At 49.6% G+C, this 24,837-nt stretch overlaps 1 protein-coding gene across 3 annotated transcripts in view; it reads left to right on the forward strand.

Annotated features, from left to right (window-relative positions):
- The window catches only part of ANKRD10 (ankyrin repeat domain 10), a 31,281-nt gene extending 26,969 nt beyond the window's left edge, over positions 1-4,312 (forward strand). For all 3 annotated transcript variants that reach the window (XM_032496623.1, XM_032496624.1, XM_032496625.1), the window contains exon 6: positions 2,738-4,312. In XM_032496623.1, coding sequence (XP_032352514.1) covers positions 2,738-3,213 — 476 coding nt within the window. In that variant the 3' untranslated portion in view covers positions 3,214-4,312. The remainder of the gene's footprint in view (positions 1-2,737) is intronic.
- Positions 4,313-24,837: the final 20,525 nt, after the last annotated feature.

Raw genomic sequence — 24,837 nt, forward strand, 5'->3', positions numbered from 1 at the left:
GTGGTTTTGGCTCGTGACCAGTCAGGCCGCTCAGTGCGTTGGCTGCTCTGGTTTGTGTGGCCTTCACACTAAGGCTGCTGAAGTGCTGAGCACTGAGTCTCACGAAACACGTCTTACCGGCTGGGGGGAGTTCAGCACATTAGAACAGTTGATAGTCATTTTCAGTTTTTAAAAGGCAAAGGCTCCATTTCTTTTAGTATTTAAAGATTTATTCATTTAGTTAATGCTTTTTTGCCCACCATTCTTTTGTTTAGATGACCGTGGAAACACTTCAGCCATTCTCTTTATGTGTTAATATATTTGGAAATAGATAGTAGGTTTTTTTTTAAGTTTTATTATTACGTCTGTATGCTAAATTCTTCACTGGGAATAAAAGTACGTATTTTGTTTCCCAGACATACATGAAAAAAATCATTTTTGTTCACTAAAATGAAAAGAAAATGTGTACATCTTTCTAGAAGCTACAGAATTGTTATGGGTGGAGTCACCATTTTGCCAAAAAATGAAACGAACTGGGTAGATTTTCCAAGGGAAATTCTGATTGGTTACTACATTCAGAGACTTTGGCCAAAGATTAAAAAACTCAAACTCAGTTTTTGTTTTGTTTTTTTCAAATGGCATTGCTACATGCTTTTAAAAAAGCAGAAGTAATCACTCCCTAATCTTCAAACATTAATTCCCTGGGTTTTCAGGTTGAACTTAATGCCACACTTGAACCTAAAGCTGAAAAGGCCACCCTTTATTTAAGCTCAGCTCACCCATGTAACAGGTGCCAAATAACCATTCCCCGTATTTTCCATTGTTTACAACACTCTCTGACCGAATAAACAAAGAGTATGAAGTCGCTGGAGATTGCTCGCAGGAGATGGGTGAGTGGGCGGGGCGGGAGAGTCCTGGAAGGCAGAGGAGGGCAGAGGGCGCAGTGGAGGCGCCCTGTGTGAGCCCGTCTCCGGGACGTCCGCTGGTTCCCTGCTCAGTTTTACTGGGTGTCCCATGATGACGTGGGGTCAAAACCAACCTTGATTTTGAGATCGCATAATGGAACTAATCTACTTTAACCAGGACACCAGAGGAAAACTATGCGCACACACAGTGGACATTAAACGAAGAAAGGTTTAGTTAACTCGGATTCCCAAGACCCAGTCGCCTTAACGTAGAATTGTCTTTGCTGGTGGTATTCTGAGTGTCTTAGTAACTGCCAAGGCCGCCATCCTGCTCACGAGTCTCATCGCCCAGGAAAAGGTGTTTATTTTTTAAATATATATATATATATATATATATAAATGTTTCCTGAGAACAAATTGTTTTATTTTTTCTTTTACTTCATGTTTAGTTCTTGAAACTCTTGTTCTCTAGCCTTGAGTTTAAATAGAAAAGCTGTCATTTAATTTGAAAAGTAAGAATCCATAATCCTCTGAAGAATTTACTACAGCTGTTAAACTATGATTGTCACTTAAATTGCCAGAACATTGGTGATTAATGGAATGTTTAGAAGATGTTTTGTTCATTGAACAAGCGTGATTTTTTGTTAGCAGGAAGATTTGCAGGACTCCCAGAAACCTGTGTGAGTGCAAATGAGAGGTGTAGAGATGGCGGGACGGAGCGTGAGCCCTTCGCGGGAGTCCCGTGGCTGGGGTGTGTTAGGGTCATGGGACAGACATACACGTGTCCTCATCCTGGAGATCACAGTCAGTGCTTCTGTGTTTAACATCATACCTCACTTCACTAGTGCAGAGCAAGGGGGTAAAATTAACACTCTCAAGCAAGGCAGCGTTTAGATCACTCTTTGCACTGTTTTATGAATTCCTGTGGACACGAGTATTCCTAAGTTTCTACACAGAAAAATACCTTGTAACTGCCTGTTCCCACGTGCCCAAGCGTTCTGACTGACTTTTTTTTCCCGTGAGACTGCCTCTTCTTAGCAGATGTCTGTACATGCAGATTAAACTGTCAACATTTTTCCAACGTAAGTGGTTTTTTAAAGTGGACCCTTGGATATCATAGTCACTAACCGCTGAACTCAGAAGAAACTCTTCAGAACTGTGCTGTCGGCCCAAGACTGTGCGCGGGATCAGTAGGGTCCGCGGTTCTCCCTGCACTGGCCGCGCTGCTCGCGGCCAGGGTGCCCCGCGGCCCTCTGCGGCGCTGCAGGAAGAGCGCCCCTCCTCTTCGGTGGGCGCGCCCCTGGCCGGGCTGAGGCCTCGGAGAAGCATCCCGCGAGGCTGTCTCGCCTCGTCCAGGAGCCGCCTCGGTTCACGTGCTTCACGGACAGCTTTTCTTTCTTTCCTTTTTTTTTCATTTCTTAAATGAAGTTTTTTGTTTTATTTTAACCCTTTGTGGGAACCCTTACGTTCAATTCTGCTGGACTTTTTCAGGGGTGGTGATTTTAAAAATTGCTCTTCAGAAGCAGTCTTAAGCTGAGAACAGTTTTGATGGCTTTTCAGTACTGTTGGTATTTTTCGTGCAGTGTATTTGTCAGCTGAAGTTTTTTTTTGTTGTTTGGCTCCCCAACGTAATGAAAATGATAAATGTCTCGCTTTTATGAGGCAGACGCTACTGTTGTGTTTTATTTTTAAACCTACCTATGCGCCATTTTTGTACCTTGCAGGAAGAACTGGTTTGTTTAAAGAAAAGGAACTAAATAAATCCTTTAAAATTGTAGCAGCAATGAAGCGTTTTATAGTCTCTCCTCCCCTCTGGTTCTGAATTTTGGTGACAGGTGTATTTCTTAATGCAGATATGAAAAACAGTAGCTCCGTATCGAATACAGTGACTAATGGATGTGTCATCAATGGACATTTGGACTTCCCCTGCTCGACACAGCTCAGTGGGATGGAAAGCAGGAATGACCAGTGCTTAACAGGACCTAACGGAATTGGCAGTGGGTTAGTTCCAGGACCGCCATTTCCGCGTAGCGGGGGCTCCCCCGGTGTCAGTGGGGCGGAGGAGCCAGAGAAGATGGTGAGCGCCAGCGCCGAGATGTGCGGGTCCCTGCACCTGAACGGGAGTCCGAGCAGCTGCGTGGCCAGCAGACCTTCCTGGGTGGAAGACATAGGGGAGAATCTGCACTACGGACACTACCACGGCTTTGGGGACACTGCCGAGAGCATCCCCGAGCTGAGCAGCGTCACGGAGCACTCCCGCTCCGTGGAGGTGGAGGAGGGGTATGCCAGCGCCGTGCTGGGCGCCGCGCACCTGTACCACGGCTCCTAGGCCGCACCGGCCGCCGCGAGGGGCGCCCCCGCCCGGCTGCTTCTGTACCTGCGCCTTCGGGCGGAGCGAGCTCTCGCGTGGCTGTCCCCCCCCCCCCGACCCCCGTGAGGCCTCGTGGGAGGGGCGGCGCTGCGTCGGGGCGCGGGGGTCCTTCCGCGGGGTAGTGGGCCTCTTTCAGGACGCACTTTCGGAATTTAATTTTTCTGCTGTCAGTCTCAACATTTCCTTTCGAACACTGTCACCGTAAGTTGTCATTTTTCCTTTTGTCAACTTAAGTTGTATCTCATCAGGATAAATTGGAGGCAGTATATGAGGTGCTTGGTAATTGACCCAAACTTGGCACAGCGGCATCGTTTTGGTAAGCTTGCTTTTACTCTTCCCTGTGGAGTTTTGACAGAGGACAGAGATTTCCCCATGCAAGGTACAGCTTTACAAAGATTTCTTGCAGTGATTTGTATGGAGAAAAGAACGTTTGTCTTTTTCCAAGTCTTTTCATTGAAACTTGGCTGCTGGCCGTGTGGTGACGGTCTCACCTGTAGACACAGTGTTCGGGGGTGTGAGTGGCCCCTTCCCCACGGGGCGGCTGCTGCGCTGTATTTCACTGGCAGCGCGCAGCCGGGGACTGACTGCTGGCGGAGGCGTTCTTGCTCCACAGGTCCTGCTTGGTCTCTAGGGCCTTTACCGCAGGGAGCGGCTGCCTCTATGGGCCGTGGACGTTGCTCTTTGCAGGGACTGTCAGGTCAACACATTTAACTGACTCTTTTGACTCGTGTTTTCTTCCTTCCTTGTTTTTGTTTTCTGGGGGTTTTCTGCTTTTAAATATATACCACTCTGTATATCCAGTTAACTGAGAGAATTTTGGGTCTCTCGTAATAAAACCGCAGTAAGTTTGTGGTTTTATAGCAGTTAGCTTCTGTTTAGGCAACTAGTGGTCACACTGCGCAGATAGTGCCGTGGGTTTCTACTTTTCTGATTTTTGTAATAAAAATTGGTGACAATAGAGAAAATGTCAAGTGAACAAACCAATGTTTTACGAGTGCTACTAACATTTTGTTTTTAAACTGTTCTTTACAAATTGAATAAAAACTCTCACACTTGGTTTGTGCCTGCGTCTGCTTCGTCTCCTGGGCGTGTGGGGGGCCAGGGGAGAAGTTTACTCTTTCCTTTCAGGGGCCTTTGCAGGTAGTTGTGGTGGCTGTACACACCGGCAGAATGCTACAGTGGTAGTTTTGTAAAGGTTTGTTGCCGTGTTGAATCGGAACCCATATGGATGAATTTCTCATACTCAAGTTACGTTAAACCTGTTCATATTGTACTTTAAATGGACCTCTAATCCACGCATGATTTTATAGCGTCATGCCTTAGCTAGTTGGAAACTAGGCTATAACTGAGTCTGCAGATCTGCCAGATGTTGAAACACTTCATTTAATAGTAAAACGCTCATTAATACCACTAACAGTCTCATAAAAGTCAAAAGTCAGAAGCTGTCAAGTACGTGGTGGTGGATATAAGTTTTGCAAATTACCATTTTTGTCGGAAAGCTCCAATTTTATCATTAGCCACAGATACTGTCAGTTGTTTTCCTTGAAGTGGTGAGCTCACTTAATTTTTTTTAGATCGTGTCTGCCGGAGACCCAAGCTTTAATAACCAGTTTGTCAATCATTCTTTCAAATAAAGATGATGTTTCCGGAAAGAAAGCAGCTGGTTACACTGTGACACAACCCGCCAGACAAGTGCTTTTCTTGGAGACAACTACTGTGCTTCGTATGTGACAAATCCTTTACAAACGTGCTTTCCATTTCATCACACGGGACATGTACTTGGTGGTTGAAGTGAAATAAATTATTTCTACTGCATCCAGGACATTCTCAAGTGAAACTGGCCTTTTTAAACTATCCTTTCCGTCCCCTCCCCAGGCCTTGGACAGAGCCTCTCTTCTCCCCAGGAAGGTCACCAGGCCCTTTGAGGAAGGAGACACTCCCGCCAGGAAGGGATGCTGGTGACCGTGGAGTCACCTCAGGGCACTGTTCTGCTGGTGGGTCTCGCTCACTTGTCTCTTTCTTCCAAAAGACCCCGCTTTCCTAGACTGTTTGGTCTGAGCTGGATCCCTAGTTGTGGGAGGAGTATGTGCTGAGCCCCAGGAAGGGGAGAAGGCGGTGATCCCCCCTTAGTTCCTGCATAAATGACGAAGCGGTTTATCCCTGCAGGGGTGTGGTCTCTGTGTTTGGTGTCTCTCCCTAAGACAGAACCGCAGAAGAAAGATCACTGCATCATAGTTTATGACTGTCTCCAGGGCTCTTGGTACGCATGGCCAGCTTGGTCTCAGGAGAGGAAGACAGTGCTTAAATTCCGGCACACTCAGTTTTTTAAAAAATGCTCATGTCGGGGCAGGGGTCGGGAGTGGTGTTGGGAGGTAATTTTGGCTGTGATGATAAGCAAGGCGAGTTGGGTGCTTGTAGGTTCTGTACGAGAGTGACAACTAACTCTTCCTTTCTCAGACCCCATCGCAGAGTATCTCACAGGTACCTGGTTGGCTGGTGTTCGTTGCTGAAAATTAAGTGACGGGTCCTGGGCATGTTGCAAATATTTAAGTCTTAAAAGGAGGCTGAGAGTGCCTCATTCCTCCCCAGACACAGTAAGGGTTCACCTATCTGATGAAAAAAAATATATGGCCAAGTCATGGAAGAAACCTCTTTTAAAAAGAAGCTGAAAAGTGGTGCAGAGAGAAGGGGAACGAGACGACAGAAGGATTAACATTTCACAGAAAGTCTGGGACCAGATAGAGCCAAGAGTAATGTGCGTCCAGGATTACAGAGTCAAGGATGGGACCCTCTGTGGGGTGCCACCCTCATGACTAATGATTGAAGCTCCCAGAAAGCCTTAGGGGAAACAGCGGTCCCTCTGATTTACCCCAAATGCCCACCACGTCCAGTCTGCCTTTAATTTCATCACTTTATTCAAATTACTTCCCTTATGAATCCTAGAAGCCAGCGTTAAACTGGCTCCTTGACTGAGTGTGGGTTTTTAAAGTTGGGATGGTGGCGTTGAGAGTATAGCAGCTGCTTTTGAAACCGGAAAGGGAGTAGTTCACCTTGCGAGGGGCAGCAATGGAAGAGAAGATCGAGATACACTGAAAAAGAACAGAAAGTGCAGTTCAGGCTGAGCCCTCGGATTTGCTGAAGTCACCTGTGCAGTCGCACAGGAAGCCATCACCTACGCCCTCCTGCCCTGCTTTTAATTTCTGAATGTAAAGCACAAAATCTTTTCTCTGAAGCTTACTTACAGAAAGTGACAGGATGTGTTTCTACCAAAATCAAGAGTTCACCCTTGACGTGATAAGACAACTCAGTGTTTGTGATGAATGAAGATGTGCAGGTTTTAGAAAGAAAACGAGGGGCGGGTAAAGCTCCGCAGCAGAGCACACGCTCAGCGCTCACTGGCTCCAGGCCCATCCCCAGCTCCCAGCACCTCCACGCATTGGGCCACTGCGGACGCCCACTTACCAGGCTCCATTAAAACAACAACAGCAGCATTGTAAATGCTTGATGAATTACTCGTAAAAAATACATTAAAAAAAAAAAAAAAAAAGGACGGAACAACAACGTTCTCCAGTGCCTGCCAGTTTTGGTCTTCATGTGGAGCCAGGTAGGTGGGTGGCTGCAGTGGCAACAGGGCTTCCAGAATCAGTTTCTTAAAGCCTCAGTACTTTTTTATGGGACAAAACATTTTCACCTGAATTTAAACAAGGGCTTGACCGTAATTTTAAGCCAGTCAGTAAAGGAGCTCTCAGTTACAGTGTTTTTATAAACTCTACCCCCCACCTACGTTACTTTTTCTGTGACTCGAGTGCGCCGTCCGGTTTTCTGCTGCACGGCCTTTTTTATTGAAGTACGTAAGCTTTTGTACAGCATCGGTCCTTTCACGCACATCACACATTTTGACCTTTCTATCACTTGCTTTTTAACTTTGTTCTCATGTCTTTAAACTATAAAAGATCTCTGTCAAATCTGGCCTCTTTGGTGGTTTCTGGGTTTAATTTCTTTTATAAAATTACTTTCCCAGCCACAGGAGTTCAAAAATATTCTGCTACATATTCTTTGACTTCTTGCATAAGTTTGCCTCATATCCGGTTGTCTTGCTGACTTCTAGTGTGGTATTTTTCCGGTTAAGGCTTTCACATTTTGTAGTCATACCTTATACCATACATGAAAATTAGCTCAAAATGAATTAAAGGCTTAAGTGTAAGATCTGAAACCATGAAACTACAAGAAAACATGGGGAAAAGCTTTTTGACGTTGATCTCAACAGTGATTTCTCAGATATGACTCTAAAGGCACAGGCAGCAAAAGCGAAAACAGACACGTGGCGCAGTGTCTGACTCAGACACACACGGCTGGGGAGTAACCAGCCTAGCGAAGGGGCGTCTGTGGGCTGGGAGAGAATACGGCAGACCACACATCTCATAAGGGGTTAACTTCCAAAATACGTAAGGAACTCCTGCAACTCAACAACAGAAAACAACCTGATTTTAAAATGGGCAAAAGTCCTGAACAGACTTTTCTCCAACGAAGACATACTAACGGTCAATAGGTCCATGAAAAGATGCTCAGTTTTTTCTTTTTTTGCTAGTCATCAGGGAAATGCAAATCAAACCCACAGTAAGGTACTGACTCACACTGTTAGGTTGCGTGTTTTTGTTTTTATTTTAAGTGTTGGCAAAGTCATGAAGAGATTGGAAGCCTTGTACTCTGTTGGTGGAATGTAAAATGGTGCAGCTGCTGTGGAAACAGCGTAGAGATTCCTCAGAGACGTACAGGTAGAGCTATCATATGACCCAGCAGTCTCGCTTCTGGGTATGTGTTCAAAAGATTTAAACTAAGGATCTTGAAGCCCTGTCTGCACCCCATGCTCAGTGCAGCACTAATTGCAATAGCCCAAATGTGCATCAGCGAACGACTGGATAAGGAAAATGCAGCCCGTACATGAAGTGGGAGATTATTCAGACTCTTACGAAAAAAAGAAGTCCCAGCATTGGTGACGACGTGGGTGCGCTGGAGGATGTCGCGCTAAGTGAGGTCAGTCTGTCAGGACGAGAACTGCGCGTTCCTCGTCTGCCTCTGCGAGGCATCTCACATAGACGCACGCAAGCGGACGGTAGACTGGAGGGGGAGGGGCGGGGCGGGGGCGGGGCTCCGGGAATGACGCCACCGCTGGCGGGGGGCGTGGCTCCAGAGGTCGGCTGGTGTAACGCCGCGCCCGCGGTTAGCGGAGAGCTGCCGTGCGCTGGAAAGCCCGCGAGTCTGTGCGTACGTCCAAGTTCGCCAAATCGTGTACATTGACGTGTGCAGGCTTTTCTATACCAATTATACCTCAATAAAAGAACAAAGTTAATTTCTAGCCAAGTTTTTTAAAATGAAACTAATGATAATTTGTTTTTTCTTTGGCTTATTTGTGCACTCAGTTTCCTCGCTCGTTGCTTTGAGTGAAATGTCCGCGGCCGTGTTCCGTAAAGGAGCATGTCCACGTGGGCTTCCGCCTCTGCGGCCCTCAGGGTTCCGTCGTCGGCACCGCGCCTGTTGCCGGGTCCCGGGAGATACTTCCGTTACAGTCTTTGAGTTCTACTGCCGTGTGCACCGCGTGTGACGGGGAGGCCCGACTTCGTCAGATGCACGTGGCCGTGTGGTGAGGGGTGAAATCGCACGGCTGTTCCTGCTCTAGCGCGTGGGGTGGGGTGAGTGGTGCGCGGGCTCCCGGCGAGGAAGCCGCCCCGCGTCCTGGGGTGGACACCTCTGATCGCGGCGCGTGTCCCTAACACGGCCTCGCGGGGTTCGCGGCGTGCCTGCCTCTGTGTCGCGAGGAAGGAACGTCTCGGCTGCGGGGGGAGAGCTTCGCTGGGTTGTTTGTGAAGATTCTGTGAAATGACCAGCGCTCTGTTCTTCTCTGTTCTGGAACAGTTTGTGTAAGGGGGGATTACATGTTCCCGGATCTCTGGTAAAATCACTTGGAAAATCATCTGGCTTTGGCTGCGTTCCACCTTTTTTTGGTGGCGGTCTTTGCTTTTCACAGGGTTGTGTGGCTGGTTGTGTGGCCGTCAACTCAGGCTCACTCTCACTCGGTGGGTGAATTTTTCCACAGAGTCATTAATTTCATCCACATTTTCAAATTGACTCACAAAAAGCCGGCAATTGTTTATACAGTCCTTTCCATCCCCCGCGCCTCTGCCGTTGCCCCTCTGCTCTTGCTCCTAAATTTGACTCTGTGTTTTCCCTCTCGGTTGCCCTGCGAGTCAGGCTTGCCAAGAGCTTGGTTTTCCTAAGTGCATTTTTTAAATAACCAGCTTTTGGTATTTTTATTAGTTCAGGGGCTTTTTTCTGCACTTGATTCATTCTGCCACCTGATTTTCTCCTTCTTACTCTCTTGTTCATTCTTTTTATGGTTTCTTCTTTTTTTCTTGAATTACAGTTGATTTATAACATGGCGTTGGTTTCTGGTGTACAACACAGTGGCCCCGTTCTATGTACACATATTCTTCTTCAGATTCCTTCCCATCGCGCCTTGTCGTGAGGCGCCGAGCGCCGCTCCCTTGCTGTGCGGTCAGACCTTGTTTATGACTGACAGCGAACGCTCAGCTCGTTTATTTCAAACTTTCCTGCTCAACAGTAAAATTATGGGCAAAGCTATAAAATTTTCTTTGCTTATGACTTTAACTTCATCTTAAAGGTTTTAAGATGAAATGTACTCATTTTATTGATTTCTGTATAGCGAGTCACTTACAGGGTAATCTGCCTTTCGATCTGGGAATTATTTTTAAAGTGCTTTCAAATTTTCAAGTCGATGAGTGTTTGGGTTCTTGTTACTCATCTCCAGGTTAGTGGGTCTGTAAGAAGTCTGCTTTTCACAATTTACGAAAACCTCCTTTGATATCAAGGAACAGGGAAATTTCTGTTTTCATAAGAAGAGGCTGTCACACACACGCAGACACTCACCTGTTGATTCTTATGTGAATGCTGAGCGTCTGTTTGCTTCCATCTTGGCTGGGGTGTGGCGGATTCCCCCTGGCCCTCTGGTCTTTGGCCTGGTGTGCGTGGTTCAGTGTGCTGCCTGTTTGCCTTTATGGGTGGGCTGTTCTTTTTTAACTTTGCAGCAAACCCCTCTGCCTAGTTGGTGCGTAGATGCGGCGTCCCTCCAGCCCCGTCCCCCTTCTCTGCCCTGGGGGTGGCCACCGTGGACGCCAGTGGGCCACAGCGGGTGGAGGAGGCCCTGCCCTGACCGCCCCAGCTGCTTCCTTTGGGTTTGCCTCAGGTTGCCTCCTCTCAGAGACCCCTTCACTGACTCTCTCTCTCTCTCTCTCTCTCTCTCTCTCTCTCCCTCCGCGTCTCGGGTCCCAGTAACCTGCCCTCCCCCACCCTTTCAGAACTTGGAGAAAGAAGGGTCCTGTGGTTGGCAGCCACCGAGTGTCCCCCGTAGTGCCCAGGCCCCTGCCCCACCTTGGTAAACAGCCCTGTCCCTAAGCCCTCCTCCAGCTGTCCAGGTTGGGGAGCCACCCGTGCCCTGTCCTCTCCCCTTTGGTCCTCGGGTTCCACTGTCCCGCCCGTCTGTTCTCCTGCATCTGCCTGCTCTGTTACTTCTTCACTGCTTTTCCGACTGTCTCACAAAAATGACATCGTTCAGTGTCATTCTGTTTTCTTTTTACTCTAATCTGAGTGCCGGGGAGGAGGTACAGGTGCCCGTGGGGTGACGTGCAGCGTCCTGACCAGGGTGAGGGTTTCACAGGTGTGCTCACTGGTGACTTGCTCAGGCCACACAGCAGTGGTCCGTTCGCGGTGCGTGTGCCGTGACTCAGCGAACATGCGGACGCGGAGCCGAGTGTGCAGCTGTCCTGTGATGCTGACGGCCCCCAGACAGCAGCAAGGAGTCCTTCTTGGGTCCGGCGGGGGCCTGTTGTTGCCTCGGTGTGAGGACAGGGAGCCGCTCGCTCCTCAGTGACGGTACAAGTGGCAGCTGAGAAATGTGTTCACTTTGTCACTTAGTGGAGGAGCACATGGGCCCTCAGCCCCCGCTGGGGCGAAGGCTGGGGCGAGGCTGGGGAACCCGGGCTCTCCTGCCAGGGCCCGGCCCGGCGTCCCCTGCCCGCATGCGCCTGGGCGGCCCAGCGGAGCAGAGCATCAAGGTGCCTCATCAGACCAGCAGGGTCTGTCCAGCACAGCCGAGGGGCCGTGAGATGATGGGGCGCCGGGAGGGTCCGAAGCAGGGGCAGTGCCTCTGAGGAAGTGTCCTGAAGGAGGGGTGGACTTGTTGGCCTGGGAGACCCCGTGGGCATGAATCCAAGGGTGCAGGACACCGCCTGGTGGGGAGGGAGTACCCCTGGTTTGTCTCGAGGGGGGGGCCACCCCCTGCACTTAGAAGTCCTTTCTTCTGAAGCAGGTGGGAAGCAGCAGAACTTCATCTCCCTGGGCTGCAGGCCCTCCCCTCCTCTTAATCGAGAAGCGGGGCGCCCAAGCCACCATGTGTTGGGGGCGCCCCCACTGGCTCCCCTTTCCTTCTCTGCCAACAGCCCACCCCTCAGCAAGCTGGCGGGGAAGGACGGAGGCAGGGTAGCAGGTCCGGCCGACGTCTTCCCGGACCCCCTACCCCCGCCTATGAGCCCCACTTGCCAGCCTGGGGTTCCGAGTTCTGGCTGCCCACGCAGCGCCCTCCCTGGCTTCAGCCCCGAGCATCTGTCTGCTTTCTAGGAGGCTGTCAAACCCAGTCATCCTCCTGTTCCCTGTCCGGGCAGCAACAGCCTCATACACTGGCTCCCAAAACTGGAGGAACGCCCTTGACCTCCCTCCCCCTCGCCTCCGGGAGCCACTCGCGAAGTCCAGGCGATTATAATCCCGAGTGTTTCCGGAATCCGTCCTCCCCTCCATCCCACCAAGGCTGCCTTCGTCCAGGCTCTGTGGTCTCTTCCTGGGCTGAAACTGGCTCTTCACCAGAATGCCTCTACCTCCACGACTTGCACGCACGGACAGAGTCCTCTCTGACCACCCCCAGTGCGGCTGTGATCGTGGTGGGTTCAGGCCCTTTAATGAAGAGCTGAGCACAGATTCCTGCTTCATCTCCCCTTCTCCCGGGGTGGTGGGGAGGACGCGGAGGGGCTGCCCACGCCTGCATCTTCCCAGCTGGGAAACGAGGGAAATGGTGCCGCTTCACAGAGCAGTGCGAGAATTCAGTTAATTAATACTTAGAACATTCTTAAAAGGCACTTGGCTCCTGGAAAGCACTACAGTCAGCATTAGTCCCTGCTTTCCTGGGGCCGAACAACAGCGTGCCATGGAGTGGGAGGCTTAGAAAACGGAAATGGATTGTCGCATAGTTCCAGGTCCCGAAGTCTGAAACGAAGGTGCCAGAGGGCTGGTACCTCATGAAGATGGTGAGGGAAGGGTCTGCTCCAGGCCCCTCGCCTCGGCCCACCCATCTCTGTCTTCATCCTGGTGTGTACTTGTCGCTGTGTCCACATGTCCCCTTCCCATGAGAACGCCGTCGTGTGGGACCATGGCCTGCCTTGAGGACCTCATCTAACTTAGTCATCCTCAAAGACTGATCTGTTTCCAAATAAAGTCACACTCGCAAAGGGCAGGGGTTAGGACCGCAGCCTCTTTTAGGGGCACACAGTGCTCCCAGGACGCGTCCACATGGAAGTACCTAGTTGACACTGAATAGCTGAGTGTTTAGCCTGGGACTCAGGACGGCCTAAGAGGGTGCACAGGTTGAGATGCGGTCAGCCTGCAGATGACACGGGGATGGGTGAGCTCACCCGAGAGACTGCAGGAAGAGAGAAGAAGGGGGGTGTCGTCGTGTGAGGACCACGGGAGGAGAGGAGCCCTAGAGGGAGACGGTGAGACGTGGGCGGTGGGCGGGAAGGGAGGAGAGCACTTGGGAGGACGGCGTGCTCAGCAGTGCCCGGAGCAGGCTGAGACCCGGAGAAGTGCCCCATCCAGCTGGGGAGCAGAAGGGCCCTCGTGAGAGGAGGTTCGTGGAAGGATGAAACCCAAGTGAGACAGGAGCTGTGGAGGGGAAGGGCGGCTCTCATTATTACTAACTCCAGAGGGAGAAGAGGGAGGGGAGGCAGAAAGGATCATGTGGTGTGGGGGTGGGGAGGCAGAGAGGAGTTGCATTCAGGATGGGAAGGGCCTGGCCACACGCCCCTGCCTTGCAGGGAGGGAGATGGTAGGGAGGAGGGACTCCAACCACAGGAGACAGAAGGAACAACTGAGAGATCTAAGTCCTTAAAAATTAGGAAAATCAAACATAAATCTAAGTCCAGTAGTCACAGTGCCTGACGCTAGACCCAATGTTCTGATGTGAAGAAACGGAGCCACGAGAGTGTCCCTGCAGTAATGGGAACACTGTGGGTAAGGGGCACTGTCAGCCTCCTCCATGGTCGGACCACAGCCCAGCTTACTTGCTGTTTACATTTGGGAAACTTAGACCTTTGGTTGTAGTCGGTTCAAAGCAGGCCGGTAGTCTAGCCAGAGGTGGTGTGTTGGGGACGGAGGATGCGGGTCTCCAGTGCCTGTTGCCCAGTGGCCATGAAAAAATCCTGGCTCGAGCTGGTCCTCTGGAAAAGCTTGCTTCTGTTTAGTATGTAGCAGGACCAGGTCTACAGAGGTGACTCCAAAATGTAACGTCCCACAGATTTTGTAACCAAAACCCCTTCTTGCTGCAGAGGTCCCATTCTGCAACGAAGTGGGATAGATAGACAGATGCAATGGACAGACAACATGTCTCAGTCATTCGTCTGACATTTAAAACAGTTGCTCTATTGTATTTATTTTGGCACGGGGTAGGTAATTAGGTTTTATTATTAATTTTTGGAGGAGGTACTGGGGATTGAACCCAGGACCTTGTGCATGTTAAGCATGCGCTCTACCACTTGAGCTACACCCTCCCCCCTAAAACAGTTGCTTTAAGCTTGACTCAGTCTCTTTTCAGATGGATTTAAAAATCACCCAATTCTGGAGTCTCCTCTTGCCCTTGTCCCCAAGGCACTAGAACTGGTTTGGAGGGGATAGTATCACCCTGTGGGCAGAGGGAGAGAGACATTCTGGCCTCTGGGCTGGACCCGGATCCCTGCTGGCCTCCGTGGGGAAGTCCTGTGCTCTGGCTGTGACTGGACGCCCTGCGCTGGTGTTCGGGGTCTGAGTTCGTCCCCTCCCTGATGAATCATGGTCTCTGCTGTAGCCACTGGTCTCAAGGTTTTATCTCAATTCAAGGCTTTGATTTACTCATGGGGGGCCTGGCAATGTCTGTCAGCTGCTCTCTCTCCACCACATGGGCCCATCAGGCTTAAGTTTCACCTGCTGAAGATGTAAGAAGGCCACTTCTTTCCTGCCTCCTTGCTGTGGTTGCCTGTGGGGCTGGAGACCACGATTTTAAAGGCGTTCTTGAAGACAGAGAACTAGCAATAGCGTACAAATTTTTTTTTTTTTTTTGAGATCCTGGAGAACACAGAAGTCTATAGAGGCAGACAAAGCATTTGGGGCCACCTTTCCTAAAGGTACATTTGCTGATCTGAAAGAAAAGGCAGGAGTGCAGAGCAGTGATTCTTAGAGCCGCACACAGCTAGGAAGAGCAAAAGCTGGAGTCCAGGGCTCACCCTCACTCCACAATCTGAGTTGTGAACTTAAAGGGCTGCATCCCAGCAGTGCTGGTAAACAAGGGGAAAAAATCCCCCAAATGGACTTCAGCCATGCTTTGGACATCTGGGTGGCCCCAGAAGCTCAATTCTGAAGAAGTTTGAGTGTAAAATCCTGGATTGCCGATGCAAACAGGCACCTCGTGGAAGCAAATTTCTTTCAAAATCACAACTTCTTTTTTGTGGAGAAATTGACCAGCTGAATCTAAAATTCATATAGAAATGCAAGGGATCCAGAACAGAACAATTTGAAATAGAACGAACTTAGATTTTCAATTTTGATTTCAAAACTTACCACAAATGCAGCTTTGTGAAGCTACGTTTATCAAGACTGTGTTGTGCTGACGTAAGGATTGACATACAGATCAATGGAATAGAATCAGGAGTCCAGAAACAAACCCAAACATTTGTGGACGGTTGATTTTCATCAAGGTGCCAAGATGATTTAATGGGGAAAGGAATAGTCTTTTCAACAAACTGAGCCAGGACAACCAGATATCCATGTGCAGAAGGAAGAAGCTGGGCCTCTATATCATTCCACGTTATAAAACGTTACAGTTGGGGGAGGGCGTAGCTCAGTGGTAGAGGTCCTGGGTTCAATCCCCAGTTCCTCCATTAAAAATAAATAAACCTAATTACCTCTCCTCAAAAAGGAAAAGTTAAAGTAGATCAAAGATCTCAATTTAAGAGCTAAAACTGAAATTTTTAGATGACAGTTGTAAATCTTTGTGACCTTGAGTTAGGCAGTGGTTCCTTCATTATGACATCACAAGCATGAGCAATCAAAGGAAAAAAATAGATAAATTGGACTGCTTCAAAATTACAAGCTTTTATGCTTCAAAATGCACCATCAGGGAAGTGAAAACGAGCGAGATCTTTGCCCTCAGGGAAGTGCGACCAAAACCATCACGAGATGCCACCTCACACCCACTAAGATAAGCAAAAAGGTGGAGAGAGAGAAAACGGGAGAGAAAATGTGGTACCGTGTTAACATTTGGATGGGATTCTAGGGGAAGAGTACACAGGGATTCTTTGTTCTTGTCTTGAAATTTTCCTTTAGGTTCTGAATTATACCAGAATTGTAAAAGTAAAAGAAAAAATGATCTTCATTTCCGTATCTTCCCTCAGCCAGTGTAGTATCACAACGAGCTCTAAAATTCTGCTTTTGCATCTCTTAAGGAGTCTTGAAAATAGTTGTCTCTGTACACAATTAAGTTATATAATTTTTTACATAAATCCAGTGAATGCATTTTTAGAAATACTACATATTCTATACATGCTTTAAATATACTTTTGTCAAAGTCTTGGAACTCCATATTTGGCTCATTTAGTACATGCAGAGTATCTGCCGTGTACCCTACCTGGCAAGGCAACATGCCAAAACCAGGGCACGTGTTAGAAAAAGTCTAACCTTGTTTCTTTCATTCAGATAAGCATGTTAATGTCAGATATTTCTGTGGCGATCTTCTCGCTTCTGAATTCTAATTTTAAGATAGATGATAGGATAGGATAGATAGAGCCAGCTAGACAGGGAGTTAGGAATGGAGTCAGACAGGGCGACGTGGGGCCTGGTGTGGTTTGTGGATTGGATCAGATATGGTGCTTGCAGGTTCAGTTTTTCTTACTGGAGTTCCAAGTGCTCTTCCACAAGAATGATGAACTCTAATTGTCCGCCTGATTGTGTCCCAGAGATTTTATTTTAGGTTTTATGTCTACCATCTATCATCTGCCTGTCTGTCTATTTGTCTTCTGAACTTTTGGAACATGAGTTGCAGAAGTAATTTATGCCTAAATTTGGACTCTCTTTTATATAACAGTATAATTATCGAAGTCAGAAAGTCTAACACTGATATAAAAATGCTACCTTGTATATAGTCCCTGTTCAGGTTTTACCAGTTGTCCCGATAACGTTCTTGGTGGACGTTGAAAAGGATCCAGTCCAGTTTTATGCATTGTAGTTAGTTGCTGGGCTTTGTTTTGGGCTTTGTTATTTGTTTTAGTCAAGGTCGGTCTGGAATGCCCTCGACCTTTCTTAGTCCCTCAAGACTGGTGTTTTTATGAGTTCAAACCAGTCATTTCGTAGACTGCCTCTGTTTGGGCTTGTTTGGCGTTTGCTCCTGATTAGATTCAGGTTATGTACTTGGGGCTGGAATATCCACAGTTGTAATTCCACCATTGTCGCGTCCCCAGTGCCACGCAGCTGCACACACAGTGCCTCTCAGCCTTCACGTGCGTCCCAGCCACCTGGGCATCTTGCTGACCTGCAGGCTGACCAGCAGGCCCGGGACACCCCCAAGACTCTGCATTACTAACAAGTTCCCGGTGGTGCTGGTGCTGCCAGTCCAGGGACCGTGGCTTCAGTAGCAAAGTAGAGCTGGCTTTCAGGCTCAGCTGCACTTGGAACCCGGGGAGCTTTAAAAGCACTTACACCTGCACAGGGCCTAGGATCGTCTTAACGGCCCGTATGATGCCCGTGGCAGCCAAGTTAAGAACCGTCATGCTAGAAACCAGAGCTGAAATCTGAAAGGGAGCCATGGAACTCCAACGCTGCTTTTGGAATTATTTTATTGTGTGTAACTTGCCATCAAATGTGGACTCTTGGTGAAGGGAGATAGCCTGTTAACAGTTTCGGCTCCCTGAAACTCCTCCTCCACCCAATGAGGCTGCAGCAGGCTGCTGGGGGCAGGGAGCATCAGCTCCAGGAAAGGACACGCGGGCTCCTGGCGACACGTTTCCAGAGGCTGCTACCACGGTGCACTTACCGCCACATTTACACCACTGACACTGCTTTTGTGTTGAATAAAAATCTAAAGTTTCTGCCTTTTTGCCCAACAGTGAGTAAATTAAACAACCCTACATAAGGGAAGGGGCAGGTAGTCAGTGCAGATTTGGAGTGGCTTGTGGAAATGATTCTTGACTGAGTTTTCTTTTCTTTCCTTTCTTTTTTCTTCTTGGCTGAGTTTTCTAAAGGCTCCTCCACCCAGGTGGCCTTTGTGCCCGGTGAATGTAACCTGGACTGAGACCATGTGTGCTCATACACACACACATACCACGCACAGTACACAAAGAAGGCATGCACACAACACACACATGTACCCAGGACACACACGCCACACACACAATATGCAGACAAGACACACACAACACACAAGACACATACCCAACACACTAACATACAACATACAAGACACACAAGCACCACACACACACACACACACACCCCCAACAAAGCAGTTGTTTACCGGTGGTGCCGCAATGACTCTCCACACCCAGGAGGCTTCCCAGACCCACAGTCGTGGCACCACCATTATCCTGAATTACTTTGTCTTGAAAAGAAAATGTCCTACTAAGCTTCTGATCCACATGGAGGATTGCATTGGAAACAACTAAATGTATCTGTCTTTTCTCCAAACCATTATTTCTGTTCTTTACTGTGAGGAAAACAGCGTAATTGACCTGTGGCAGGGTAAACTTAGGTTATATCTGGATCTGGCGAAATGCTTCAAACGCCCCGTGAAGTAGGTGATGCTGAGACACGCTCCCCATGGGGTGCGGGGCTCGAACATGGCGTTGGGAAATGCATCGAATGTGCACTTGACTGGAGGTGAAAATTCTTGTTTGAGTAAATGTTCTTATATTTTACCCATAATTTCAGTTACAGATCCTTCATCAAACAAATCAGCAATTTAGCTTACACGTAGACAAATGTGGGGGGGAGGTAAGTAGCAAGCCGTTATCTATTATACCTCATTTTGGCGAAATGACCTGCTGTGCACCAGTCTGCTTCCCAGGACCCATGTGGAATTATTTCATGGGGATTTAACTTCACCATGTCAGTCATGCTGACTGATGTGGGGTGTGCGCCAATTCAGCGTTTTCCAGTCAGACATGCAGAGATGAGCCGGGCACCTGCACTTTCTTCAAAATCTGATGTGCTGTGTAGACACAAGGGGGTCACAATATCAGGACAGTAGCCAGGTATGATGTGAGGAGAAGACGGGTCATGGTCCCTCAGGAGGGCCCGGGTGTGATGTGAGGAGAAGACAGGTCACCGTCCCTCAGGAGAGACCCGTGTGTGATGTGAGGAGACAGGGGTCACCGTCCCTCAGGAGAGACCCGGGTATGATGTGAGGAGACGGGGGTCACCGTCCCTCAGGAGGGACCCGGGTGTGATGTGTGTCACTGTCCTTGTGCCCTGGCCCCTTGGGGTTCCCTGGTGTGGTTTGGGTGAGTGACAGGACCATCTGGGACAGTATTGTCATGTTGAGTCGGTTCCCTGCAGCCTGACTGCTGACCGAGTGTGTTGTCAGCCTGGCCTCTGCTGATCTCAGCCGCCCTGGACACCTGCATCACTGCTCCCCCGACAGCCCTGGGCTGGGGGCAGGAGGCGGCACCTCCCGAGGTCGCCCTGGGTGTTTCCCGGGGTTGGCCCCACAGCCCCTGGTCAGACTCTCCGTGGCCGGGCTCTCAGCTGCCGGGCAGCCGGCAGGAAGGACATGTCGGGCAAGCGGCACGTGCCCTGGGCCGTGTGGCCGTGCGGGGCCGGGGTGAGGGTCCGGGCCCCCAGCCCTTCTGTCAGCCTGTCTCCCTGCTCTGGTCTTGGTGTCCTTCCCCTGAGATGCGCGGGGTGTGCGGCCGCTGGCTGAGGGGCAGCCGGGTCACCTGAGCAATGTCCCCGCCCCAGGCTTCCCCTTCCACCCACGTTTAAGTCCCAAAGTGAGGCCCCAGCGCCATCAAGGCGTGTCACAGCAGATGAAGCCGAGAACAGCGTCAGAATCCTGGCTTCGAGCTTCGTGCCGCAGCAGCGTGCAGACAGACACCCATATCAGGCTGAAACAGCTGGAAGTTTCTTACGGAGAACAAGACCTTCCAGCCCCTACGCGGCCCCTGCCCACCCACTGCTGGAAGGAGGGACCCAGCCACGGTGTGGCAGGGTCCTCACCCGGGTGAGGGCAGCCGGACGCCGCTCCCAGGCCTGTGCCGCACAGGCCGAGGAGGTGCCGAAGCCTGGCTCCAGCTCAGCAGGCATTTCCTGGACGAGAGGGGCTGGGAGGCCTGGATGAACCAGAGACCCTCCCGTCCTGGGGCCCCAGCCTGCAGCAGGGGAAAAGGTTTTGTGTCCTTTCTGCCTCCTGGTCCCCTGCTCCCGGCAGGAGACACTAAGCAACCATCCCTGATTGATGCGTTCTGCCCGCGGTGAAATGAATTCTCCTTAAGCAATTTGTGTCTGTCCGGAGATCGGCTGTGGCCCATGAAAACTTGATTTGCTTAACCTTTCTTTGAAAGAAATAAAACTGTCTGGCATCACATGGTTGACAAATGACAGAGCTGCCATGGCTGTGCCGCTCGGTCGGATCGCAGGGGAGAGGAAACTGGCCTCCAGCCCCACGACAGCCGGGGAGCACGGCTGGAATAAGATGACGGTGCCGGGCAGCAGAGCCAGGCCAGTCCTGATGGTGGACAGGGGCCGGCATGAGCCCGGCGTGAGGACCAAGGACAAGAGCCAGTGAGGACAGGCTGGGAAATGTGGGGACACCCAGGGGAAGGAGAGGCCCTACTGGGAAGGCGGGCTTCCTCGCCTTGGCCTCGTCTGCCTGGTTTTCCGTCTCTCTTCATCAGTAGCTGGACCATTAGTGCCTTCCACTCCCCGCCAACCCGCATTCATTTGTGGGCACACGAGTCTCCGTGGCTGATGCCTCAAAGCTCTGCCACTGCATGGCTGAAACAGCAGGAATGTTCCCCATAGTCTGGGCCCTAGGACGGGCCCCTCCGAAGATGCTGGGGAAGGGCCTTCCCGCTTCTCCCAGCTCCGGGAGGCTCCCTGACATCCTGGGCGCCCCAGGCTCGTAGGTGATTCACCCCAAGCTCTGCTTCCGAATCTCGAGAATTCCGTGGGCCCAGCTCCTAGGCCACCTACAATTTTGCCAAAAGGACAAACACTGGGCACTGGACATGACTCCCGTCCATTCAGGCCTCTGAGAAAGCCAGAGGGACAGCTTCCTTTGTGTCTGAGCAGCGGACCAGCCACAGGATGCAGAGGCTGTAAACAGCCAGGGACAAGCCTTGCTGGGCAGCCAAGCTGGCCTAACTCGTGTCCGCAGCGGCGGTGGCTCTGTGGGCGAGGACGGCAGTCAGAAATGACAGCGCAGAGGCTGGCACTATCTCAAGCGTTCATCTTCGGAGTGCATTTTCTTCTGGTTTTAATTTTGAATGAGGTGTTGAGTGAGACTCGGGTTTGATCAGTGACTTGTCTCGAAAGATAAATATACTTACAAATTAGTCATAAGCCATCAAACCCGATCCCGCTCAACTGGAAAAATTCCCTTTGGGAAAATTACCAGAAAGAAACCCAAAGGCTTGGGGCCGGTCCCCTGCGGCACCTCCGTGGCGCTGCCCAGACGGCTTTTCGGGACCCCTGGTGCCGCGTCGGATGCGACGGGAGCCCGGGGCTGGCATGGGACTCCGTCTCTCCCCGAACGTGGCTCCATCTTCAAATATTTATCCAGCACCCGCTGTGTACCTCCGCTGCCCTGAGTCTGGGGGGGCCCAGGGTGCAGGAGATGGAGAGGCACCTGCCTGTGGAGCTCACCATCTCGGGGGACCTGGCAGTGATGCCTGCTAGGTGTGTGTGGAGGAGCTTCTCAGCAGGGCCACGTGCTCTGTGAGAAGGAGGCGCAGTGCTTTCTCCCTCTGCAGAGGGGGGTGGGGTGGGGGGCCCGTGAGGTCCTCAAGCAGAGGTCTGGAGCAGGTGGTGGGCTCATGGCCAAAGCTACTTTTGGGAGGCCTCTTGGAGGGAAGCTTGGTCCGGCGTCCTCCTCCTGGCTGGGGACATTTGAGGGAGAGAAGCAAGAGTCTGGAGGGGGCACTGGACCTGGTCCCTCACGTCCCCAGCGGTGGGAGCTGGCCGTCCAGAGCCACATGGCTGCCAGGGCAGCACTGTCCCGCAATGGTGGGAACTCAACCAGGAGGCCATTCTCAGGGGTCTGCACATGTCACACTTCAGAGGAACCGTAGCCGCACCCCGGGGACATAAAGGTACTTTACACACCTGTGTTCCCTGCCCAGGATGAATTTACCTCCTAATTAAACAGATAAACTCTTGCAGACAATAACTCCTTATTTCCAAAGATTGACAAAGCAAATGTACTTCTAAAAATTGATACAAAATATAAGGCAGACTAAAATAACTTAAATGATTCTTTTAAAAGTTCTCCATAGTACTTATTAAAAAATACTTTAATAGTGATGAAAGGGAAAAACTTACAACCAAGAACACTCTCCCCAGCAAGTCTCTCGTTCAAACTTGATGGAGAAATCAAAAGCTTCACAGATAAGCAAAAGCTTAAAGAATTCAGCACCACTGAACCAGCTTTACAACAAATGTTAAAGGGACTTCTCTAGATGGAAAAGAAAAGGCCACAACTAGAAGCAAGAAAATTGCAAATGGGAAAGATCTCCAGTAGAGGCAGACATACAGTAAAGGTAGGAAGTCATCCACACACAAATTAATAGGGAAGTTGAAAGATGAGAATGGTAAAATCATCTGTATCCACAATAAGCAGCTGAAGGATGCACAGGACAATTAGATGTAAAGGAGATATTAAAACCAGTAATCATGAGAGGAGGGGAGTTCGAGATTTGCAGATACTAACTACTATATATGAAATAGATAAACAAGTTTCTATTGTACAGCACGATATACTGGAACTATATTCACTGTCTTGTAGTAACCTGTAATGAAAAAGAATATTGGGGGGAGGGTGTAGTTCAAGTGGCAGAGCACATGCTTAGCATACACAAGGTCCTGGGTTCAATCCCCAGTACTTCCACTAAAAGTAAATAACTAAACCTCATTACCTCCCCCCTAAGAAAAACTGAAAATAAATGAAATTTTAAAAAGAAAGAGATATGAAGACAAATATACGTGTGTATATGTATGACTGAAACGTTTCTGTACACCAGAAATTGACACATTGTAACTGACTATACTTCAATAAAAATGAATACAAATTTTAAAGTATTTTAATAAAAGTGAATACACAGTGGAGAAGAAAATAACATATTTGAAATAATTACAATGTCAGGTATGCAGGAAAAGCAAAATTTCAACAAGTATTTAATACCTGGTGAGCAGTAGGGAAAAAGTAAGTTCTGCTTGACACTAGCTCGACTCTAGCAGCAATGCCACCATTGCTTCGGAGCCGTGTATCCAGGTGGTATTCACTTCGACTCTCAGGTATTACAGGAAAATCCCAGGCTTTGCATGGAATTAGCTGTGTGGCTTGTGGGAGAAAGATAGCCCGGGATGTGAAACTCCAGTTGTCTTTGCTCTGATGGTTTACAAGGTCCCTCTACCAGGAGGGGGCAGCAGTACCACCCACATCACCTTCCCGGCCACCTGGTGACGTCCACTGAACTCGCGTCCCAAAGACAGGGGTGGGAGGCAAGGAGAACTGAGGGTATTTTTGAGAAAATAGTACACGCGGTACTTAAAACACAGCATCAAGCTTCAGTTAATCTGGACATGATAATGAGGAGTCACCGATAACTCACGTCAGAGTCCAAACAAAACCGCAGCCGATTCCCAATTACTGGGGGGCAGGGAGGGCCCGCCCCCTGCTGTGAAACAAGCAGTTCAGCGGATGAATCACCCCCCTCCCCTCCCCGTGGGAGCGGACGCCGGTGCTAATTGCGCTAATGGACTGCACCAGCCCAGCTACAGACACTCCACATGGACTTTGGAAAATCAGAGACAGCCCACCAGGCTGGGAGAGGGTGCAGCTCAGCAGCAGAGCACGTGCTTAGCATAAACAAAGTCCTGGGTTCAACCCCCAGTACTTCCACTAAAAAAAAATTTTTTTCAATACATAAATAAACTTAATTACCTTCCCCGACCAAAGAAAATCAGAGACATCCCACCGTTCTATACCCAGTTAAGGGAAAAAAGTGTTCACCAGTAAACTAACAAACATGATTTTCTCAACATTTAGAACTTCCACTTTATACTTGTCAAAAGAGCTCTTTTTGTCTTAAAACGGGTTTTTATCAAATCTCACTTCTTGGGATGCATACATAGGGAAATAAGGCAAAAACAACTGGTTAAGATTCCTTCGTGCTTTGTCAGGCGCAGTCTGTCTTCCGAATCACATCCCAGCCCTGATGCACACGTCAGGCTCCTCAGGGCCCTTCCGCATGGGCAGGGGGGCGGGCAAGGCAGCGTTCGTGAAATGAAGGAGGCTCCAGTCCTGCCTCCGCGCGGCTCTGACCTCAAGGGCCTACCCAGGTGAGGAGGCCACGCAGGGGTCGAGACCTCTGCCTGGACCAGAGCAAGTAGACAAAGCATCCTGAGTGCAGAGAGGAGGAGGAAACAGGCGTCTCAGGGTCGGTACCCTGTGGTCTGCAGTGTGTATGGACATACTTTTACACTGTATTTATGTGTGCTCTGTAAGTGTATACATTCATTCAATAGGGATTTTATATATGATAGACGATATATAAAAGGATAAAATAACATTACGATGGTAGCAGTGCTTATCTCTAACAGTGAGATTTGATTTAGTGATTTTTCTTTTTTCTGCTTTTGTTTAACTGTGTTTTCCAGTTTTCTACGTGAAACTTGAATTATTTTTGAGTAAAAAAGAAGTTACTTTGTCAAATAACAATGAAAATGTAGAAACACACTCTTGTAGATTGAATCAAAATTCATTTAAATCACAGAGTTTTTTTTCTTATGGAACTTGAAAAGCTGATTCTCAATTTTTTTTGGAAAAATGAAGGACCCCAGTGTAAGACTGTGAGGAAGAAGAGAGGGGGAAGGGGGGCGTCCTCACGGGATGGAGACCACGTGTGAAGCTGGGTTGTGAGGACAGCGTGGGGCAGGGCAGGGGGACACAGACAGCAGAACAGCCCAGGGTGCTGAGAGCCAGGCCCCATCGTGCTGAGGCAG

This window comes from Camelus ferus, chromosome 14, assembly GCF_009834535.1.
Source record: "Camelus ferus isolate YT-003-E chromosome 14, BCGSAC_Cfer_1.0, whole genome shotgun sequence".
Classification (NCBI taxonomy): Eukaryota; Metazoa; Chordata; class Mammalia; order Artiodactyla; family Camelidae; genus Camelus; species Camelus ferus.